Source organism: Ammospiza caudacuta, chromosome 2 (assembly GCF_027887145.1).
Source record: "Ammospiza caudacuta isolate bAmmCau1 chromosome 2, bAmmCau1.pri, whole genome shotgun sequence".
NCBI lineage: Eukaryota > Metazoa > Chordata > Aves > Passeriformes > Passerellidae > Ammospiza > Ammospiza caudacuta.
In genome coordinates, this window is record NC_080594.1 from 16,663,963 (window position 1) to 16,684,536 (window position 20,574).

General features: G+C 40.4%; 2 protein-coding genes across 3 annotated transcripts in view; both read right to left on the reverse strand.

Moving 5' to 3' along the window:
* Window positions 1-1,595: 1,595 nt before the first annotated feature.
* On the reverse strand, window positions 1,596-10,103 carry LOC131554711 (cell cycle control protein 50C-like). The gene is made up of 7 exons (XM_058800266.1): window positions 9,891-10,103; window positions 8,997-9,107; window positions 7,769-7,870; window positions 6,332-6,422; window positions 3,785-3,922; window positions 2,547-2,756; window positions 1,596-1,786 (listed from the first exon to the last, which is right to left on the reverse strand). The coding sequence occupies exons 1-7, from the start codon at window positions 10,101-10,103 to the stop codon at window positions 1,596-1,598; spliced, it is 1,056 nt and encodes a 351-aa protein (XP_058656249.1).
* A 661-nt stretch (window positions 10,104-10,764) lies between these two features.
* The window catches only part of CMSS1 (cms1 ribosomal small subunit homolog), a 225,370-nt gene continuing 215,560 nt past the window's right edge, over window positions 10,765-20,574 (reverse strand). For both annotated transcript variants that reach the window (XM_058825537.1, XM_058825538.1), the window contains 6 exons: window positions 20,367-20,426; window positions 19,568-19,670; window positions 18,087-18,147; window positions 17,168-17,255; window positions 15,476-15,564; window positions 10,765-11,463 (listed from right to left, as the gene is read on the reverse strand). In XM_058825537.1, coding sequence (XP_058681520.1) covers window positions 11,380-11,463; window positions 15,476-15,564; window positions 17,168-17,255; window positions 18,087-18,147; window positions 19,568-19,670; window positions 20,367-20,426 — 485 coding nt within the window. In that variant the 3' untranslated portion in view covers window positions 10,765-11,379. The remainder of the gene's footprint in view (window positions 11,464-15,475; window positions 15,565-17,167; window positions 17,256-18,086; window positions 18,148-19,567; window positions 19,671-20,366; window positions 20,427-20,574) is intronic.

Below are 20,574 nucleotides of genomic sequence, written 5' to 3' on the forward strand. Positions count from 1 at the left end.
GAAAATATTTAGGAGCATGTCCCACTGATAAAAGTGATTTAAACTAACAACCTTAAGCATTGTTGCATGTCCTGCTTCATGCTCTGTCTTGCCCAGCCCACTGAGGGGTGGGGTTCTTCCACAGCTCCTGACAGATCCAGTGCAAGGAGCAGTTTCTGCAGCTTCAGGGTGGAGGTGACTGTCCCCAAGCGGGAAGAGCAGAGGGGACAGGAACCTTTCCTGCCCAGCACAAAGCACTGGTGGGGCACTGGACTGGGAATAGAGCAGCTCCCCTTCTGCTGCTCATGGCTCAGCTCCAAAGCAGAACTTAAGGAAACCGCACCTCCTGTGCTGCCAATCCCTCTGGCAGGGGCCATCTGTCACAGGTCATCACATGCCCAGCCCCAGACACTCTCAAAAGCAGATGCCTTGACAGTGGCTTGCAGACTCACTGTGCCACATCCCTGCTCTAGTCTGTGGTTTCTTTCTTGTTCTAGTGAGAAGGCTTTTTAGGAGAGAGGCAAGGCACACAAAATACTTATGAAAGTAATTGAAAGTGTTTTATTCCACTTGCACTTCACACCTACCATGGTATGCTTGACCTAAATTCTTCAGTGCTGTTCCTTCATTTTGTGAGACTAGAAATAAGTCCTAAATGTGTAAAATTTTGAACATGAAACATAAAAACTGATGAACCTGTTCATGAACTCCAGTGTTCACTTTAAATGGATGGATTTTCTGGTGTTTTGTTTTTTATTGACAATAAATTTCCATTCTGTGTCATGTAAGAACTCGTGAACTTTCAGATGGGATAGGTAGGAGTGCAATTTTGGCCTAACAGTTAAATTAGGTAGATGGTTCTGCTAAAATATTTTGCATTAAAGGAGCTTTTCATTTAGGAATTCAGTGGAACCATAATTTAAAAAAATGCAAGTAAGTGATTGGATGCCCTCCAGCTCTCAGCTGCTAGAAAAATCAAATAAATTTGGTCTAACCAAACTCTGAACTCCTGATAAATGCCCTGTATTCAACCACAAATCAGGTGTCAAATTGGAGTGAATGCACTGATATAAACTGGTTGTTTTTTCAGCACAGCTGAAAAAGGTATATAAAACCCAAGCCAAGCCATTAAGCACATGTACGTGGCCCACAAGCAGATTTTAGCAATAAGTTCTACCTATTCAAGCTTTCTGTTGGATCAAGACTTCACTTTTTACCCATCCAAAGCTCCATTCCAGTTAAGAGAAATGTTGTCTGAATTATGGGGCTGAATAAGAAATTAATATGGACCCTGACTTCTGGCCAGACATTGGCACCACATAATTTCTTTGCCATTGCAATTCTAATCTGCTGTGCTATCTACTGTTTGAAACCCATCTCACTACAAGGAAACAAATTTTCCTAGGAAACAAATTTAGGCTCACATGTACATTAATGAGAATGGCACGTCAGGTAAGTTTGGTTTCAGATGATGGACTAGCCCTGTCCTTCACTTTGCTTACATTCACCAAACCTGACACTGAAAATGGTCCAGAGCTCAGGGGAAAGACTGAAAGGTCTGTGCTGCACCTTCTTTGTTCACTGCACACTTCTGTCTCTCTTCAGAAAGGTGAACCTTATTGCTTCTGAAAGTATGTTTTCTTCTTCCTGAGCTTTAAGTGGATGCCAGTTATGACAAAACCTGCCAGGGTTGCTGCTGTGCCAGAAACCAGGTAGGCAATTCCCAGGAATGGGTTACTTCCACCACTCCACACCACGGTTGAAAGAATCACATGCTTCCTCCCCTTGAATTTGGTAACAGGGAAATCTGAGAGAAGGATGTTAAGATTTCACTAACAAAGTGTACATTAAATGCTCAAAAAGCTTTCCAAGGCATAAAGAGTTTTGAGGTCTGCATTTGCTGCCAAAACTCCTTTAACTCATTGGTGATGTTTCTGCTATTCTGGATCCAAAAACCCAGCTGGTCTTTGGGAGGTGGTAGGCAGCTGGTGGTAAGAAACCCAGTTATTTTAGATATGGTCTTTGTGTGCATGTGGAAATACTTCCTTTTTCAAAACATTGTAAATTTCAGATTCATAATTTATAGGACTGCTACTGCATTAATTTGCTATGAAAGCTCAGTTGAAAATGGGCCTTTTGGGAAGCTTATCATGATATTCCACATAGTCTCTGTGAGGCTAAGTGCTCAGCTCTACCTAATATGATGTAGCCAGAATGTTATATGAGTTTACCTTTCGCCTCTCCCATGGAAGCTTTCAGAATAGAACCATGACAGAACATTTATAACCACATTTCTATCAGTTGAGAAAGAAGAGGAATTTATGGTCATGTTGACACAACTCCTGCTGACAAAAGGAGTGCTTTAGTCAGCAGAGTTCCCACTGTTGGCTGTGAGGGGACAGATCACCAACAAAAGCTCTTGTCAGTCAGGACATGGCCCAATCCCTTGAGGGCTCTCCTGACACAAGAGTGTTCTGCATGGCTTCTTTGCCAGTTGCCCACACAAATCCTATTCACCTCCATGTCACTGTAACTCTCTGGGAGCCCTGGGGAATGTAAAAGGATACTGTAGGAAATCTTGAAAGTGTAATTCCCTGCTGGCAGGCCCTCAGCAAAGCCCCGAACGCGTCTGAGGCGCCGGTAGAGATTCCGGAACGTGGCAAAGGCCGACACTCGCATCCAGATAATGAAGTCATCGTTCACATAACCATTGTTCCTCTCATCTTCCTCATCCAACAGGTACGCTGGCTTCTGCCAGTAAGGAGGTCTGGCTGTGCCTGGTCACAAAGAGCAAAAGCAGGAAAGACACTGTCAGTAAAAAAGGTGGTTGCTGAGATTCTGGGCCTCACACAACCAACACGGAATATGAGCTGTGGAAGAGACATGAGATACTGTCCAAAATTATATATATGCCAGGTAACAGCATCTCCAAACATGTCCACTCACCTCAAACATGAATTTACAGTTTAACAGTACCCAGGGGCTGCTACACATTAAAACCTTCAATGCTACACACTAGAATCTTCTCCTTCAAAGGAGAAACAAAGTGACTTGCACAAGTGAAAATGCTGTTTATTCTGGATTCCTGTCTCTTCAGCAAGCAATATGTTCTCTATAATGAGGAGCTTGCCTTCATTTTTACACATTAATATATTCCTGTATAACCAGAAAGGCACCTTTTTGCAGCCTAATGGTACAGCCTAGGACATTTAGAATCTGTCCCATGAAAACAACTTAGATCATTAGTTTTGCATATTGCACCCAGCTCAGCACTGCCCTGATCCACAACAGGCATCTTTTACTTCCAATTTAATAGAGATCAACCATAACAAGGAAACATCCGTAGGAAACAAGTCTGAAAGAACTAGTGACAAAGGCAGCCTCTCATGTCTCACAACTGCCAAGAATCTGCAAAGGCATGAGGGAAAGATGGGACATGCAATTCTCCTTCACAGATGTGTTCAAAGGAAAAATTAAAAAAAAAAAAAAAAAAGCAACTGCTTCCTTGCTGTCTCTGGACAGATTAAGCATTGCAAGAAACTATAAAGAACAGTGTTGATGTGGGTTAACTTCAGTCTTCCAAAACCATTTTTTCTCAATTTCTGTGGTCACTGATTAAAAAAGTTAAAAGGTGGTATTTTGGCTAAATGTGCCTTCTGCTATCAGTCACCCTCTAAACCCTGCTTCTTCAACTTGCTTTCTTGCTATTCCTCCCAAAGGTGATTTTTCTGAGAATGGGAGACATATGAAGGGGGAGATAAAGAAGCCATTGAAAGATGAGGACCACCGGCAGAACCATTCTTACCTGCAAATGCAGCAGAGAGATTGGATGACTCAGGATTGCGAAATTTCACATTTTTGTCTGTCCACCAACTGTTTCCAGTCTTCAGCAGTGGCACTTGAATCATAGATGAGTTATAATTGTAAAACAGATCAATAGTATCTGCAGGGAATACAAAAAGCAACATCTGTGAGTCAAAGACAGTCATTCTAATTCCCAGCATGACTAAAAAAAAAAATGGCACATTGAAGCATTTTTCAAGTGGATAGAAAATCTGAACATCCCGGGTGTGAATGAAGCACTGCACATTTCACTAGAAGAACTAAGGTACCAGAGTCTTAGAACTACTGAAGTTTTAAAGACTAAACATTTCCTACCAATCTCTCTGTATGTTGTGCGTGCTTCTCATGTCCATCAACTCCTGTGGGACCACCTTCTTTGCAAATCACTTTCTGAGCTCTCTAGCTAGTTACAGAAGTTACTGTTCCAGTTTCCCCTAGAATTTCTTTGACAATTGTCCCAAAACTTTGCTGCACATGATGTGTTTTCAGGGACTAGGGTAGAGATAAAAGCACTATCAAGGGAATCCAGTCCTTTGGAAATAAAAATTGCTTTAGTTTTATGCCAGTTAGAGCTTGCTTACCAACTTGGACACAAATATTTTCTTCAATAAAAAACCATTTAGTTAAAATTGTGCCTAACCATGCCATCCAGTTTCAGTGGGTGAACAGCACTTGTTTTTATCCATTACTATTTTCCTACATAGATTAGTTTAACATGAGGCAAAAATATTATAGGATGCATGAACAGCTCTGTAAACCCCCAGGCGGTCAATGGGATGATGGGCAGGGACAATCAGATGATACAGATGGGGAGGGGTTGCCTTCTAGGAGACATGAAAAGCACAACTCAGCTGCATAAGCATCAATGAAAACATACTTTTTCTTTTGTTTCCTTCTAGAAAACCTATGTTCACACAGCTCCTTAAAACTTTTCTGGGAAATGCTCATTTTGTGGCCCACCACATCCCCAGCTGTTTGTCACCACTTCATTAACGGGAATTGCAATGCTCTGAGCTCTGCCTGCTCAGTTGCTTGTCTTGACTCTCCCTCCCAGGCTCCAGAACAGTGTGGGCTGCACACAGCTGGGCTCTGCTGGCCTGAGTCCAGGTCTGAGTCCAGGTCTGAGCCCAGCCCAGTAAATCCCACTTCCAGCAGCAGGTGGGTAAGCAGGCAGACAAAAATCAAATGGATCTAGAAGTTACTGAATGCAACTGGCGTTCACAAGTCCCCTGGTGTGGGTGGTGCAGCTGCTTGGAAAGAGCTGCTGCCTTCTCAAAACCTGCTGCATGGAACAGGTTAAAAAAAGGGTGAGAGCAAGGAGTGGTAGAAACTGGAAGACAAAAACAATGGGGTAGTGGAGAAAAGCCTGTAGTTTTTTTGTTGCTTTTCCTTCCAAAGATACATTCTGAATCTCCCAAGTGTATTCAGAAACAGATTATGCCCACTAGATTACTACAATGATCAAATCCATGATCAAATTAACACTATGTATGCTTCCAGCATTCTAGAACAAAAATGAAACTGAGTAGATCCAAAGATCCAAAGTAAAGTGGAGAATGTGGAGAGTCCCTCCTTCTAAGCCCATGATGGTGGGAAGGCAAAATCTGGGCTCTCCCATCACGGTACAAGAATGTGCTTTTTAGCACATTATATGGAGAAAAGACTCTTTTCCCCACATGAAAGCATGGGGAGATCAAAGTGTTCAAATTGTAGATATCAAGCAAATGCCTCCACGCTAAAGTAAGCAGAGGTTAAAGTAGCTGTGATCCTATGAGAAGTTTGAACAGAGAAGGAGACAAGAGTGATGAAGACCCTGTGCTGCCAGGAAGAAGATGATTTCAAATACAAATAATGAGACAATTTGCCTTTAAATAGCTCATCTTTAAAACAGTACCCCATAAGTTGACATGGCCCATAAACACAGCTGTGGGAAAAGCTTGTGGAGAATGGGAGGGATCTCATAATTGCAGATTTCCCCGGGCAGCTGCTATTCGTAGAAATTGAGAGCCAGGAGAGAACTGTCTTCTTGTAGAGAAGTCTCCATAACATTAACAACAGACTTCTCTCCCTAAGTGAATGAAGAAAGACTATTCTAGCCAAGAAATCTCAAATCTCAAATCAAACCAAAACCACAACACCCTCCTTCTAAGAATGTGATTGTGGGAAGGCAGAATCTGGGCTCTCCCATCACTGTACAGGAATGTGCTTTTAACAAGGAAGTACATGAAATATGTTGTATCCTGGTTTCAAGAGGGCCTAAATTCCCACTCCTGCTCTACAGTTATATGGAAGAGGGGCCTTAGAAAATGAGAAATCTTCTTCAGTTTCCAAACAAGGGCCAAGTTACTAAACAGTAGGAAGCAGAGCCTCACGTTCATCAGAGCAGAACCACCAAACAAAGCCTTTTATGGGAGAAAGTGAGGCCTTGCAGTAGCAGGTCTGCCCTGGCCTGGGGAAGGGATTAGTCTCCAGAGGGAGTCAGGAAGGGGCAGAGGAAGGTCCCACGTACCATTGAACATGCTGTTGGCAATGGCCCCGCACGGCGCCATCGGGGTCCCGTTCCTGTAGGTGCTGAAGGGCGCGCAGTAGCTCCTCTGGATCTGCATGCAAGCCCACACAACAATGAGGCACAGACCTGGGGTTTGCTTTTAATTGGTGTCCTCCCATGCCTTCTTCTGAAAAGCCACTGAACAATTAAGTCTCCAGTACCTTTTGGTCACATTAGAGAGACATCAAATGAATGGGGCTGTAGTTCAGGAACACCTTTCATATCTAGGCACAGAAACTTAAGGTCTTCACCAAATTCTGCTGCCGACTTGTAAGCTCCAGACTACAAAAAACAGGTTTGGGGATCTGCTATTGTAAAATTGCTACAACTGAAAATGTTCCAGTGAAGCCTTGGTTTACCTTATTTTACCTTCTTTTTAATTCTGATCTGGGCTCAGTTAGTGCTGGAGAACAGCAGATGTAGTTGGCCAAATTACTGCAGGTCAACAAGGCCAAATCTTGATGTATGAAGATACAGAATGAAAATCAGAAGTCCTCAGCCTTACCACATCTTTCCTACCCCATTTTATTAGAAGCTATAAATCTTCAGGTTTGAACATAGAAACATTTCCAAGTAACTCCAATGAGCTATGTATCTGATTGGCACAAAAGCCAAAAGCAGCTGCATCTTTATGCAAACAAACAAGCTTACAGGACACCTGGAGAGTTTTAAGAAGCATTTTATAGAAATGAGAAACATGTCTTGAGAGTTGTAAGAAGTATTTTATAAAAAAAGATTACCATGGCACTACCACCACATATACTGAAAGGACATGTGGACTATGTGTATATTAAGAAATGCTACTTTTAAGCCAAGAAAATATGTTTTAGATTTGTAAGTAAAAGCCTGAATGCCATGATTGCATTCTCCAGTTTCCTTATGCAGGTCTGCTGCAGGTGATGCTGTCTACTCCCTCTTCAGACTTCTGAATTGCATACTTAGAATGCGACATGATCACTTCTTTCAGAACTAACCTTTTCCTGCTCCTTTTCTGCTTCCAAAGCCAGATGGAAAAACTAAAGACTTAGAATAACTTAATTCCCTAGCACAGCTTAAAACTCTTCTGGCTAAGAAGACTGACAACACAAGAAGGAAAAGTTTTCTGCATATTTATTTGAAAAAGACAATGTATTTTTAATCACCACTACAAGGTGCAGGTTTGAGAACTGCAAGACAGGACTGACATCTTTTATTTACCCCCCACCCCCTTCAACCTTCCTCTCTTATTAACTTATTAGGCATAAAGGCCCCAAAAAGCATAAAAGCCATGACAAAAGACTGAAAATCTGTACTTTATTACTCCCTAGAGCCACTTAAACACACTTATGGTTCTCCATATGGTCAAAGGCACACCTGCTGCAAGTGCGGTTGATCTCACAACAGAAAAAGAAAACTCACATTTACATTTCGGCCCAACAGCTGCGCGTCACTTCTTGATTTCACATATCGACGGTGGTTCTGATAGAAGTTTTGCAGACCATAGTACATAAAAACATCACCCTAGAATCCAAGGATAAATCTCTTCAATAAGGAGAGTTCATGAAGGCAATGAGAAATCTTATTAGTTGCTAAAAAAGAGGGGAGGAGAGTACTCATATTAAAATGTCTGTAACTACACCCTAAGCAATACAGCAGTCAGGGGCTAGAATCTAATCTTTACCCTAACTGTAAGTTTTTATGTTTTGGTACAAAATTGAACATAATTTAAATCACCAAACAAAACCTGGTAATTATTTTACTCAAGATGGCATGGCTGGCCATGAACTTGCAAAGACTATGAATCATATTGCAGAGACAGACATTCATTTTCCATTAAAGAAGGTGCACAAAAACCTTCACATTAAAAGAAGAATGGTGGACAGGCAAATCATCCATGAAAGGTAATTATGCAACTACAAAAAACCCATTACTCAGTTAAATTAACTTCTCATCTCAAACATCACTGTAATCTGAAGAATTACAAAGTATTTTAACAGCCTTCTCAATACTGAAGAATCCTAAAGTGACTTTAAATTACACTGTCATTTTAAGGGATCATTTATTCAGTGCTAAGTATAAAATCTCTTTGGCAGAACGTGAAGAATTTTAACAGTCTCAATAACATGATCTGGTAGTTTAAGGAAGGAAATTAGGGATATTTTTTCCAAAAGAAACTTCAGAATCACATTGCTAGAACTTGAATTATTTCAAGGACCTTGGGGATTAGCAGCACAACTCTTGTAAAAATGACTACAGGGGTCTACTTATGTAAAGTGGTCAGAGCTTCAGATTTCCTTCTCACTTGAAAGTTTAGCAGGGCAGCAACAACCAATCTCAGGCCCAGGGCAAGGCTTTGCCTCTGATTCAGAGAGAGACAGACAGAGGTCACCTCCACAATCAAACACCATTTCCTCCACCCCCTTCTTCTCCTTGGGCATCTCCCAACCAAGGGGCCTGGTCTTGATTACAAATACCAAAATGAACAACACAGGCAAAAGTGTAAAATTTTGAGCATTACATCTTCTGAAAAAGTACAAAGCAAATTTAGTCAGGAGCTCTAGAGAACAGAATTACTGTCTTTTATCATTTAGGGATATAAGTAACAGGTGGTACACAGCAACCTGAGCTGGTTTTTGCACCCACTTACCAATATATCTTCCTTTAGCGTGAAATTAATAGAACAGTGGCATTCCTTATTCCAGTTAGAGGAGTTTTCACGGAGCTCTGTGCAATCTGAGCATTTATCTGAATAATCTATCTGTCAGAGAAGTGAACAAGCAAAGATATTGTCACAAAGAACATGCTCATAGGGAAAGGTTAGTAGTTTAGGTTCAAGGCTTCTCAGAGCTGTTCTCTTCTAAGTGACCCTGGACAGCCAAAAACATTGTTGAAAATGAAGAGGCAGAGTGAGGACTTGGCCTCAATGAACAACCACAAAATGTATCCCTATTTTAAAGCTGGTTTAAAGCCTTTTGGTTTGCAGAACTTTCACGTCTGCTCCTCGGCAAAGGAGTGCTGAGTGAAGAACACTCCTGCACCTTGGGCTGGCTGACCAAGCAATGCTTGACAAATCCCCACATGCATCATGGCCCATCCCACTGAACAGCCTGGGTGTAGTGCTCAGTGCTGGCTCCAAACAGGAGTTTATTCACAACACCACAGGTCTGAATAATCTTTTCTGCAGGAGGGATTTAAACATTAGGGCTCCCTGTATTTCAAGATTTTGCCCAGCAAACATGTATGTTCTCATAATATCAAACACTGTCTGAGGGATTTGCTTATTTCCCTTCAAAACCCCAGAAGATAATGACAAGATTTTGGCAGTAATTATCACCCACATTTCAGATATTACCACCCAGTGCTCAGATTTTATTGATGCCTCTGAAGATTTGTACAGGAATACCAGCTGCTGGACACATGTCCAAGGCATAAAGCCATTGCTATCACCTTTATTCAAAAACAAAAACTCAAAGCCTTTTCTCTCCAACCTGGCCTGGTTTCTACTTTAGAGAATATCAAAGAACAGCACTCCCAAACCAACCTGTACTTCTCTGACGCTGTTTGCAGACAGGACAAGGCAGACTCCCACAGTGAGGCAGAATGCCCCTGTCAGAAAGAAGCTGGAGAGCACAGATCCAATGGTGAGCTGGGGCTTCCAAGCTGGCAGCCTCTGCTGTTTGAATGCACTGTTATCTGGACACCTGGAAGGTTGGGCTTCTCCTTCTCTGGGAACAACACTTGTCTTGTTTTTCATTTTCTTCTTGGTGAGAGAAAGGAGTAATATCCTTGTGCTGGAGAGTGTTTCAGCTGAGATACTGTCTTTATTGTTGGGAGACTGTATTTGTTGCTCAAACTTGCATTGTGGTGAGGAATTACTTATTAACTAGATCTCTCTTTTCCTTGTTTCCTGTACTTGTGCCTGGATCCCCATGATCAGCTTGTACCAATCAAGTGATTGTGTACTTTGATCAGGGTGTCCAGTTCATTCCTCCTGGAAAAGCTTAGATATATTTTTTCTGCTCCACAGCTCATTAGGATTTGTTATGACTTATTCCTTTGCAGGGATACTGGCAGCTATACTGGGATTTCTGTGTAATTTCAGATGCATTATTTCTTATCGCTTCACTTCCATAGCTGCCCAGCTAACAGGCAGGGCATACAAGGATTTCACTAGGGAAGGACTGAGACAGCACTGGACAGAGAACATGGCTTTGGAAGACCAAACCAATTTTTTTAACCTATTACATTCATTGCTATTGACTGAGATGCAATTAAAGGTTGTAAAAAGGTTGTGTGTTCTTTATCATAGAAGGAAAACTAATTTTTAAAATATCCAATTTGGATCAATGGCTTTTCAAGATACTGATGATTTCTTCATCTCTACTCATCTCATTCTCTGAAAAAGAATCCATCCATTCCCTACTATCTGCAATAACAAAAGAATCACCCAGAGACACCTCCTTTTAATTTAAATGGACAAACATAAGAATACTTTTTGCACACTTCAACAGTTTAACCAAAATAAAATCTCAGTATAATGCACAGATAATTTATCATGTAAGAGCAAAAAGCAGCATTTGGTTAGCTCCAGAACAGATAGGTGAAAAATACCTTTTCAACATGTTACTGAAATTCATACAACTTTTTCAAAGACCCCCCAAGAGCAAGTAGATTACCACTCTCATGAGAGAAATACACGTCTCATTTGGCACAGCACAGGGAGGGAACAGAAAACTGAGCTGTGCAAAAACTTTCACACCCATATTTGCTCATCTTCAAAGTCTTACTTGTGACATGTAGTAGTAAATCTAGCAGGTGAAAGCAGTGTAACTCTGGTTTCAGTATGACATTGCTCCTGCAAGAAAAATAATACTAGAACTACAAACAAAACATCTAGGTTTTTATTAAAAGAAAACTCAGAAAAAGTTGCAATGTGCCTTCTGTATTGAGACCTCTGAAAAGTCAAAATTCAGTTGTAGCCAGGATAATAGTAAAATGCAGCTGCAAATTACTTCCTTGATTGTAAATTATTAAAAGAGTCCCAGCTTCACAGATCCATCTCTGCACAGCTTTATAATACTCTTCTCCAGTAGGTCAATTGTTTCTTTCTTTATCTGAAGAAAAGAAAATCCAAGAAAGCATAAGAAGTTACTGATAATGATACTATTATTTATTTACTCAGGCACCTTACCATAGAAATTAAAGAAGAGATTCCTATACAAGGTCCTCTAGAACACTGCCAGTTTTTAAAAGACCCATCATTTGCCCTGCAGCCCTGAAGTCCCCTTTCACATGGCTACAGAAAGTTTGTCATTGGCAGAGTTGATAAAGCATACCACAGCAAAAGGCCCATCCTGGGCTGCACAATCCCCACAGAACTTTCCAGAGCAACAATTGGCATAAAGCAGATGAAGGGCAGTGCAAGAGGCACAGCCCTGTCTGTCTGAGACACCTGAATGAAAGTGAGCATGAAGGTCAGGTCTGCTGTGCTGCAGTACAAAGTACTTTGGTTTATGACACTGATATGGCCGTGGCTTATGGTTTATCTAAAGATAAAACAAATGTATTACAGAGTAAATATTGACTTCATACTTCAGAAGGAACACAGGATTCTTTATCAACATACTTAGTCCAGAGTTTCCTTATAGCTCCCTCTTACCACCTACAAATCCCTTGTTTGCAGGTTTTCTCTCAGGATTATATTCTTTCATGCCTTCACTTTGCAGAGGAATAAATGATGTAAGAAAGCCCAGCCAGCCTCAATTTCAGACTGGATGTGCTACATGAAGGTGAACACAGTTGTCTTTCTATCACAAGTCATTTTCTCACAAACCTTTCATTTTCATGACGTATGCAACTTAAACTTAACATATTTTCAAATTTACTGAAGGCTTGGTGTGTGTATTGTTTGCAAAAAATACAGTATTGGGTTTTGTTCAAAGGAAGCTTGTCCTTTGGTCAGATCAAATAGTATACAATCCATTTTTATTTACACCTTTATGCTTTACGTCAATTCCAGTGTGCCAAGACAAAGTCTGATAAACTCATTCACTTCTCCTGTGGTTTCTTTGGGAGCTTTCATCTCCTCCTCTCTCCATTGTTTGGGATGAATGAAGTGGGACACACAGGAACAGAGAATGAAAAATTCCAGCAGCATTAACTAATGAGATGCTGAGGGAGCTGACAGCAGTGGATCAGGGCACCATCCCTTGTGTGGATATGATGGCATATAGAACTGCCACGTGGGATGATCTATGTGCTTTTAAATTCATATATTTATTAAAACATAAATACAATATTATAACAATTATATTATAATGTTATATAATATTCTAATATATTAGAATATAAATAGAATTCTGTGTACATAATTCTCCACTGAACATCATGTGACTACCAAAACAGCAAGTACAATGGGCATGTGCTTCCAGTTGTTCTTGCTTTCTGGTTTAAAAACAATAAAATTCAGCAAAATTCTTAAGTATGCAAAGAAATTATTGATAATTGACATTTGCACTGAAAATAGGCCAGTATGCTGAGTTTCTAACTTTAAGTGTACAATTTTGCCTCCATAACTAACACAGGTAAAATAAATTAGTACATCAAACAGCCTACTCTAAAAATTGCCTTTGCTACTGTATTTCCTCTCTTTGAGACAACTTATGAGTATTCATAGCATGTATTTGACATTTTTCTATAAAATGAGAAAGGCTGACTAGGACTGTATTCCATATTTGAAGCCCACAAGTTGCTAGAACATCTCATTGGTTCATATGTGATGTTAAGATATCACCAAAACATTATTTGGGTGTCTTTCGCTTTTGACATTCCTTATACACAACTTTAAGGAATCTGCCTGATGTCTGCAGTGGGATAAGTACCTGCTAAATACTCCACTTATAAAGCCCAAGATGTAAAAACCTTCCTTTATAATGGGTTCCATGAGCCAAGAGCAGTTTGAAGACTTTTCTGTTATGTATTCACTATTCTGTAATCACACACAAATATCTATTGCTTATCCTAACACAATATATGATGGTCCAGTGTTCTTACTTACCCAGGTTTAACTTTAACTAAGCTTTAAATTTTTATGCTAAGACAGCCTTAGGATTTTGCCTTCATGAAACAGACTTGGAGTCACAACTTTAGGCCTATATTTCTAGACAGACACACAGAACTACTATGATGCTGCCTACAGTGAGCTGAAAGATATACTTGAGGTTTGCAATAGCCAAAATGAAATAGTGGCAACATCATTTCATTTTTTGGAGGTGGATCACCTATGATCCACTTTATTGATGTTGACTTCAGCTAACTTAAAAAATCCATCCCACTGCCATCAACACCTTTTGTACTGCCTGTGATTTTGTGTTGTACTGTCTGTGATTTCATGTTTTCTGTTCTTTAAAAAACTTAAAGGTAAGTGCAAGCCCCATACAAAAAAAGCCTTATGTATTATACAAAAAAGCCTTATGTATTAGCCACAAGAGGGAGCCTCCTTGCCGCCAAAAAGGCAAAGGCAGGGGATTTTTTGCTACATTATTTCTTCAATGTATTTTTTTAGTTTTGTTTTGTGTATGTGGGGCTGTAAAATGCAGCACATTCAAATACTTAGACAAGTACATAAATGGATTAATGACTGATAATTTGTTTCACTTGTGAAACAGCTTAATGTTTATATGCAAAAGAATATGCAATCTTTTTTAATGTTTATATGCAATCTTTTCCCTGGAGATTCCTTCCATGTATGGGCCTGCTCTAAACGGACAAAACCTCAAGACACTGTGCAGGAAATTGGGAGCTTTCTAACAAGCATTAATGGAGGAAACTGCCTCTTCATCTGGCTAGAAATAGGTGATGCCCCACCACAGACTGTAAACACAGCTTGTTACAGCAAGAAATATAAAAGCTGGATTACAGAACTGGAAAGAATTGGGAATTATCTTAGAAGGAGTGCACAAGTGATGGATGGGTCTAAGTTGTTTGTATCCTACTTCTTGTCAAAAGAAACAAAGAAAGAAAAGAAAAGAGAACTGTCTGCAGATTTACTCATGTGATGTTATTTTGCTCTCAGGTGGAGAAACATAGACGTTTGGCCATAGTTTTGTTTAGTTTTTGAGGAAATTTTTCACTGAGTCACAGCATATGCTGAGTTGGAAGGGATCCACAAGGATCAAGTCCAAATCCTGGCCTTGCACAGGACACCCCAAGAGTCACATCCTGTGCCTGAGAGTGTTGTCTAAACACTCAAAGTCTGTCAGGCTGGTGCTGTGACCACTTCCCTGGGGAGCCTTTTCTAGTGTCCAACCACCCTCTGGATGAAAAACCTAACATCCAACTGAAACCTCCCCTGATACAACTTCAGGCCACTCCCACAGACCCTGTCACTGTCACCACAGAGCAGAGATCAGTGTCTGCCCATCCTGTCACCCTCACAAGGAAGCCATAACTGCAATGAGGTGTCTCCTCAGCCTCCTCTTCTCAAGGCTGAACAGCCCAAGGGACCTCAGCCCCTCCTCACAGGGCTCTCCCTCGAGGCCTTTCTCCATCCTCATGACCCTACTTTGGACACTTTCTAACAGCTTTATACCCTCATTATGTTGTGACCAGAACTACACACAATATTCCAGGTGAGGCCAGATTCAACTTTCCATCAACCAGGACCTCCAGGTCCCTTTCCAGGGTGCTGCTTTCCAATGTCTCATTCCTCAGTCTGTCTGTACATCCAGGGCTGCCTCATTCCAGGTGCAGAATCCAGCACTCCCCTTTGTTAAATTTCACACATTTGGTGATGCCCATCTCTCTCATTTGTTGAAGTTTAGGACTCTGTACAAAGTCCTCCTGCTGAGGAACTTCCTAGGGACAGGTAGAATATCCATGGAGCATAACCAGGTGAAACTCACAGCACAACCATAGAAGTCACAGCTGTGACTTGCAACAGAAAAGGAAAAACTCTTTCTCAGGAGATTATTTTGATACCCAGGAGTACAGACTTCTCAGTCAATGTGAACTTCTTTGTGTTCCTTTCCCACTGAAGACAGCTTTACAGAAAGAAAACTTTACTGACCAAGACCTGAGAGCTACCAACAGAAGTACTTAATACACAGAATAGAACATATACAATACCTCAGGGATGTCCATCATTCTCCTCAGTTTCTGATCTCTCCAGTTCCAATCCAGAATCATATATTTCACAGAGTTTAAGCACAGGGCATCTAAAAAGGCAACATAATTTTTATTACCAAGATAATATTACATGTGCTTATCAAAATGATTTTTGGCTTTTACATCTTTTGCTGTCTGTTTCCAAGGAAACTAATCTTTGAACACTTAAGTACTGCATTTGATGCTTGGAAAACTAATGCACTGACACTGCAAACTCCCTTAGCCACATAATCTCATGCCTTTTTGGAAGATAAAAACAAAAGCAGAACAACTACTGCTGCCAGACTTGTCAAGAGCTTAACATCCTGCCAGAAAGTAATTCCTCAAGCTTCCTTTTGATGAAACCACAGGAATTGAATTTCCACAGCTGATGTCACCGGTAAGTTACAAGGACCCTAACCTGAAAATTGATGTTAACAGGAATAGACAGTGTTCAGCAATTCACAGGACAGGGTGCTCTGTGAATATGAGTCAGGTCAGTGGTGCTGCTGAAGAATTTCTTTATCCTTCAAATAAGTGGTGTTGAAAAAGAAGGTCCTTTCTGAACTTGCTTTTCAGAAGTTCTCCTATTTTTTTCCCTGGTCTTCTACATGATGCTCACCATTTTTTCCCATCAGTTTTGATTCCTCTCCCTTCCCTAAGTGTCCCAGCACTGCAACACTGAACTGTCAAAAAAGAACTAGAACTTGGGATAAAATTTAATATTTCCAGGCATGGGCCATCCACAGCTTCTCTGGCAACCTGTTCCAGTGCCTCACTACTCTCATGGCAATGTGCTGATGTGCTGAGCACCAACATTTAATCTTGGTGGAAGCAACACCACTCTTTTGGAAGGAGCAGTAGAGTCCCAAACCCACTGCCTGATGTCCCTGACCAAGAGACCACAGTCAGAGCAAGACAGTGTCTTGCATAAGAGGAATAGAAAGAATTGCCTTATCGTCTTGTCACTTTGTTGTTTCTTTTTCTTTGTGTACATGCTGTCTATTGAGTAAGTAAAAATACTCAAAATTTAAAAGATTTAAAGAGAATAATTACTTTTATTACAGGCAAATGAGAAATAAGATCAAATCAGCAAGCAGATCTTTCCTACACCCCTCACAAAAGTTTACACTAAGCTCACAGTAACATATGATACAGTGACTTCTGCCACTGTTCCCTTTTGATCCACTTGCAGTGTTTGGTTTCCTGGAGCTTTAAATCTCACACTATGGTTTTGCAATCACTTTCAAGTCAGCATAAATCAGTATTTCTGCCAAAAGAGGAAGTCCCCCACCTCTGCCTGCTCATTACCTGACTTTGTGTGCATGCTGGTTTTGGTTTAATTGGGGCAATTTCACTGAGCTGCCACATAGACTCTTGGGCTTGCACAGGGAGCAGGAAGAGGGAATAAGCACTGACTGGCAGGTGAGAGGAAGCATTTCTCTGCCTTTCTCTGCTAATACTGGCTTATGCCAACCCAAAGTGATCATAAAACAAAATACCAGAACCCTGATCTTGTTTTGACTGACATAGCACAAGTGAAGAAACAGAACCATACAGTTTAGTACCCAAATCTACACATTCATGTCAACCTCAAAAAAAGCAGTTTAAGTTTCACTTCTCATGAGACCAAATAGAAAATGCCAAGGGAGGAAACTCTCCTTGTTCTCCTACCTTGCTCCACTAGTGCCTTTACTCTCCCAGGAGTTCCAACCCCAATGTGGAACATGCCTTTCTCCAACATATTCATTTGTTCCTTTATCTAATTTGAAGAGAGAAAGAAAAATCAACAGTAAACCCATAATTGTCTTAAAATTTCTTCTCAAGGAATTGGAAATAAATTCAAGATCTCATTGTATTTCTTTCTAGAACACCATCAAGTAACAAATGATATTTGCCTTTCAAACTGTCAGATGATTATATCTGGAAGAAAGTTTAAGAAACATAGCAAGCCAGCTGGGCATCACACTTCTCTAGAGGTTCAATCTTTTTTAACTTTAAAAATCTGCTATTGCACCAACTATTTTTGGAGGTGAGAACAGCAAGAATCCTTCAGCATTTAAACAAATGCTCTGGAATACTGAAAAACTTGAATTAACTCAGAAATCCTTCAAGACAAAGATACTGGAAAAAGGTGAAATAAAGCAAATGACATTTGCGTGTTTGACAGCATTTATATCGAAGGCCAAATGTCCATTCGTTATTCTCAATAATTTGTGCTTTTTAACAGGTGTGGATACTGGGGATCCAGGCATTCAATTTTCAGAATCCAAGAGTGGGTGGTGGACAGTTTGCTTGCACAGAGCTGTGTGTGTGAGCCTGCTGGCACTGAAGGAGCACCTGATGGGGATGTGAACAGTGGAACTCAGCAGGTGCACCAGCATCTGCATTCTGCACAGGGTTGCACCAGAGCTACTGGAGATGGTGCTTAGTGAAATTCTTCCCACTGCAGCAATGGGCTACCAAAGGAAGCACTACCTAAAGCAAGGAACTTCATATGAACACTGTATGAAAGGCACTACTGCCAAAGGTTTTAAAAAGAAAATTGTATCACTCTATTTAGCTGTTTACTTGCTCTATTAAAGTTGCCTACCTTTATGTGCTTTGCAAACAACTTGATGACTCTGCAATCTCCTTTAAAGGCTGTCATTGACCTAATAACAAAAAAAAAGAACGGTGAAGTACAAGAAGCAGGGCTGGGCTTAAGACCACACATGAGGAAAGAAAAACCAACTGGCATTTCTCAATACATTTGAGACACACACAGTCCCCCAGTGAATTCTGGTTGTACTCTGAACACTGTGTACATTCTTGTTTGCTACTCATCAACAGAGATCAACAACTGAACAGACACAGTGGAAGATACCAGGGCAATATTGTTTAGATAGATTGTCAGATAACATTTAATATTACGGCCTGTGCTTTCACAGCTAGCTTAGTTCAAAACTGGTTAATCACCAAATCCTAATTAAAAAACAATTCAGTTACTGAGATAAAGGCATTAATGAATATGAGTGTGTGTGCAGAAAAGGAAGGATCTGTGTATGGATAAATCTACATTTCAGACTTCCTGCAGCATGGCTGCTGGGACAACCTAGGCTGCCACTGTCTTTACTGCAGACATTATCCAAATTCCAATTAACCAAACTAATTTGTTAGAAACCTTGACTTGTTTTTCTGACACTCCCTTTTGGCACACCATAACAAATCTGTATGTATGTATGTTCTGTATTCATTAAACACAAGACAGCATATTCAGTATTTGTTGAATGACATTTAAGACAACTTGTTCTGCATGCTTCTTGCAGTGCAACACATTTCTAATTTGCAAAGCTACAGGTTTATCTACATCAAAACCACCCAAGTCTCAGGTGCTAGTCTCTGCATGCATGACTGGCACTTATCTGCCTTATCTATGCTTATATCTGTGTCATGGAATCAAACTTCCCAAATCTCCATCGCAGTTTGTACTGACAGTTAAGTAGGGTCAAGACATAGAAGACAACCATGAAATTTGTGATGTATCCAATTCATCAGAGTCATCAAAACTTCTGCATGAGAAGTGGGAGGAAAGAGAAGGGGAAAAAATGGCGACAGGGCACACTGAAACTTGTCATCTCTGCCCAGCAGTTTTGCCAGCCTGAGCCAGCTGAGAACACTGACACAAACCTGGAGGCACTCAGGCCAGACACACCTTGGCATCTGAAATTCCATGTCCTCACTGCCTTTGATGCAAAGCCTTGACTTCTAGTGGTGGATCATGATGCTTTTTGGGCTTACTCTGTTCCCAAGTATAACATGTTCCATGTTTCCCCTAAATTGATTACACTTTACTTTTGGTTTTTAACAAAAGTAAAGCTTCCCAGGCAACTGAAGTCCTGAGCATTACTTGAGTCCAAATCCGAACACCATGTTCCCAGAGTTTAAAGAAGGAAGGGATATTACATCAGTTGGAGGCAGTGAATTTGCTGGCTAGCAGAGGACAGTGTCCCAGTTTTGCCTTTTTGCCTGTGGTTCCAAGCCAAAACTCCTGACCGACTGCCAACCTCAACACAGCCCTTGCTGCTGACATACTTGATGAGCTCCAAGGAGCGCAGGGCAGAGCTGCAGAGAACCAACATCACCACTGACTTCCTCTCCTTGTGGTTCCTCCGGAGCTTCGCCCACTTCGGACAGACTGCAATGGAAAAGACCTTGTAGCCACACAAAGTACTAAATGCCACAATTTTAAATTACTAGAGTACATGATGAATGGTAGCCAGCAGCAAGAACACACATGCTGACTCCTCTGAGTTCTGGAACTTTGGCATCGCTTTTGTATTTAGTCATGGCTGAGAAACTGGAAAATGAAATGCCCAAAATAAATAAAATACAGAAATATCACATAACTGAAAAAACTAGATAAGCATTAACAATCAACAGTTTTTAAGGTGATGAGCTTATTGTCTTCATTTGCCACATATGGCAATTTGTATCAGAGAAAACCATCTGCAAAGATACATTTACCAGACCAGAAGTTCTACATAAATATACAAAGAAAAAAAAAATTCACTTGGTTCATGTCAGCAGACAGCTGCAGGACTTTAATTCTAAGATAATACATACACTTACTCATGAAGTCACAATAAATTACTGACAAATAATCCCTAGAAATTATGAGAAAGCCTAGAACATTTTTGATAAAAAAAAAAAGAAAAAAGTTATAAACTAAATAAGAACCAGAAAAAAAGACCTGTCATTAAAAAAAATTAAAAGCCTTAAAGTAATTAATATTTCATAATAAGCAATATTTGGAGCTACATATAAAATTGCAGTAATATTGCCTTAACTATATTTTCATACAACTTTTATCCAGACCAACATTTAAACTCACTTTCCTTCAGGTATGAAGAAAAACTGTGGGTAAGATCATTGGCTGGCAAAAAGCAGGAATCTGAAAACATACAGGAAAAAATATTTTTGTGGTGTATTTTAACAGCAAAGGGAGAACATATGTTTGCAGTAAAACCACTAGTTATGTTGATGGAATCCCACCTTCATAAATCCATCATCAATAAATTACCATTTCTGAAACAAAAATT